Source organism: Sinocyclocheilus grahami, unplaced genomic scaffold, assembly GCF_001515645.1.
Source record: "Sinocyclocheilus grahami isolate Dianchi unplaced genomic scaffold, SAMN03320097.WGS_v1.1 scaffold609.1, whole genome shotgun sequence".
NCBI classification, from domain to species: domain Eukaryota; kingdom Metazoa; phylum Chordata; class Actinopteri; order Cypriniformes; family Cyprinidae; genus Sinocyclocheilus; species Sinocyclocheilus grahami.
In genome coordinates, this window is record NW_015505788.1 from 596132 (window position 1) to 597512 (window position 1381).

General features: G+C 34.4%; 1 protein-coding gene across 1 annotated transcript in view; it reads left to right on the plus strand.

The window, feature by feature from the left end:
- Positions 1-1381, plus strand: part of LOC107557572 (TNF receptor-associated factor 2-like) — an 11778-nt gene that overhangs the window by 2312 nt on the left and 8085 nt on the right. The window contains exon 2 of the mRNA XM_016241046.1: positions 154-364. Within this exon, the coding sequence (XP_016096532.1) occupies positions 177-364 (188 nt within the window). The 5' untranslated portion in view covers positions 154-176. The remainder of the gene's footprint in view (positions 1-153; positions 365-1381) is intronic.

A 1381-nucleotide genomic window follows, 5' to 3' on the forward strand; every position in this document is an offset into this window, starting at 1 on the left:
CAGAATTGTGAGATATAAACTCAGAATTGTGAGATGCAAACTCACAAATGCGAGGATGTAATAATGTAATAATCTTTATTTTTAATGGAAAGTCCCTGTTGTTGTCTATATTTAATAATAGTTTTCTGCCACGGTGAATTCTCTTTTGTTTAGATCAGGAAGGTTTAGAGGAGGACATGGCTGCTCAAGAACCCTCTCCCCCGTCCTCCATGGAGAACAACAAGCCCGGGTTCCCAAAGAAGATTCTGGCCAACAAACTTGAAGACAAACATTTATGCAACTGCTGTCAGAACATATTGAGGAGACCGTTCCAAGCGCAGTGCGGCCATCGCTTTTGTTCTTACTGCTTCAACCGGACTGTTGGGTAATTCAGTCTGCTGATCAAAAACAGATGCAGTTATTTGGCCGATAAAATTCAGTTCTGATGCAATGACTTTAAAACATTCATTGGGGCGATTGACACATATGGAAATACCGGAATGATGACACTTTTACCGTTCAAAAGTTTGGCATCTTTTATTCTTATATTCACTAAGGCTGCATTTATTTGATAAAAAAAACAGTAAAAACAGAATAACTGTTGTTCAGAATAACTGTTTTCTATTTAATTATATGTGACCCTGGAGCACAAAAGCAGTCTTAAGTCGCTGGGGTAAATTTGTAGCAATAGCCAAAAACACATTGTATTGATTTTTCTTTTATGTCAAAAATCATTAGGATATTAAGTGAAGATCATGTTCCATGAAGATATTTTGTTCATTTCCTACTGTAAATATATCAAAACTTAATTTTTGATTTGTAATATGCATTGCTAAGAACTTAATTTGGACAACTTTAAAGATGATTTTCTCAATATTTAGATTTTTTGTGCTCCCTCAGATTCCAGATTTTCAAATAGTTGTATCTCGGCCGAATATTGTCCTATCCTAACAAACCATACATCAATGGAAAGCAATGGAAGCTTATTCAGCTTTCAGATGATGTATAAATCTCAATTTTGAAAAAATTGACACTTAAGACTGGTTTTGTGCTCCAGGGTCACATATTTTAAAATGTAATTTATTCCTGTGATGCAAAGCTGAATTTTCAGCATCATTCCTCCAGTCTTCAGTGTCACATGATCCTTCAGAAATCAGTATAATATGCTGATTTGCTGCTCAAGAAGCATTTCCTATCATTGACAATGTTGAAAACATTGCTTCATATTTTTGTGGAAACCGTGATACATATTTTCAGGATTCTTGGATGAATAGAAAGATCAAAAGAGCAGCAAGTATCCAAATCTTTTGTAAAATTATAAATGCCTTTACTGTCACTTTTGATCAATTTAATCCATAATTTCTGTAAAAAGTATTTTTTCCCCCCAACAAATCTTACTGAC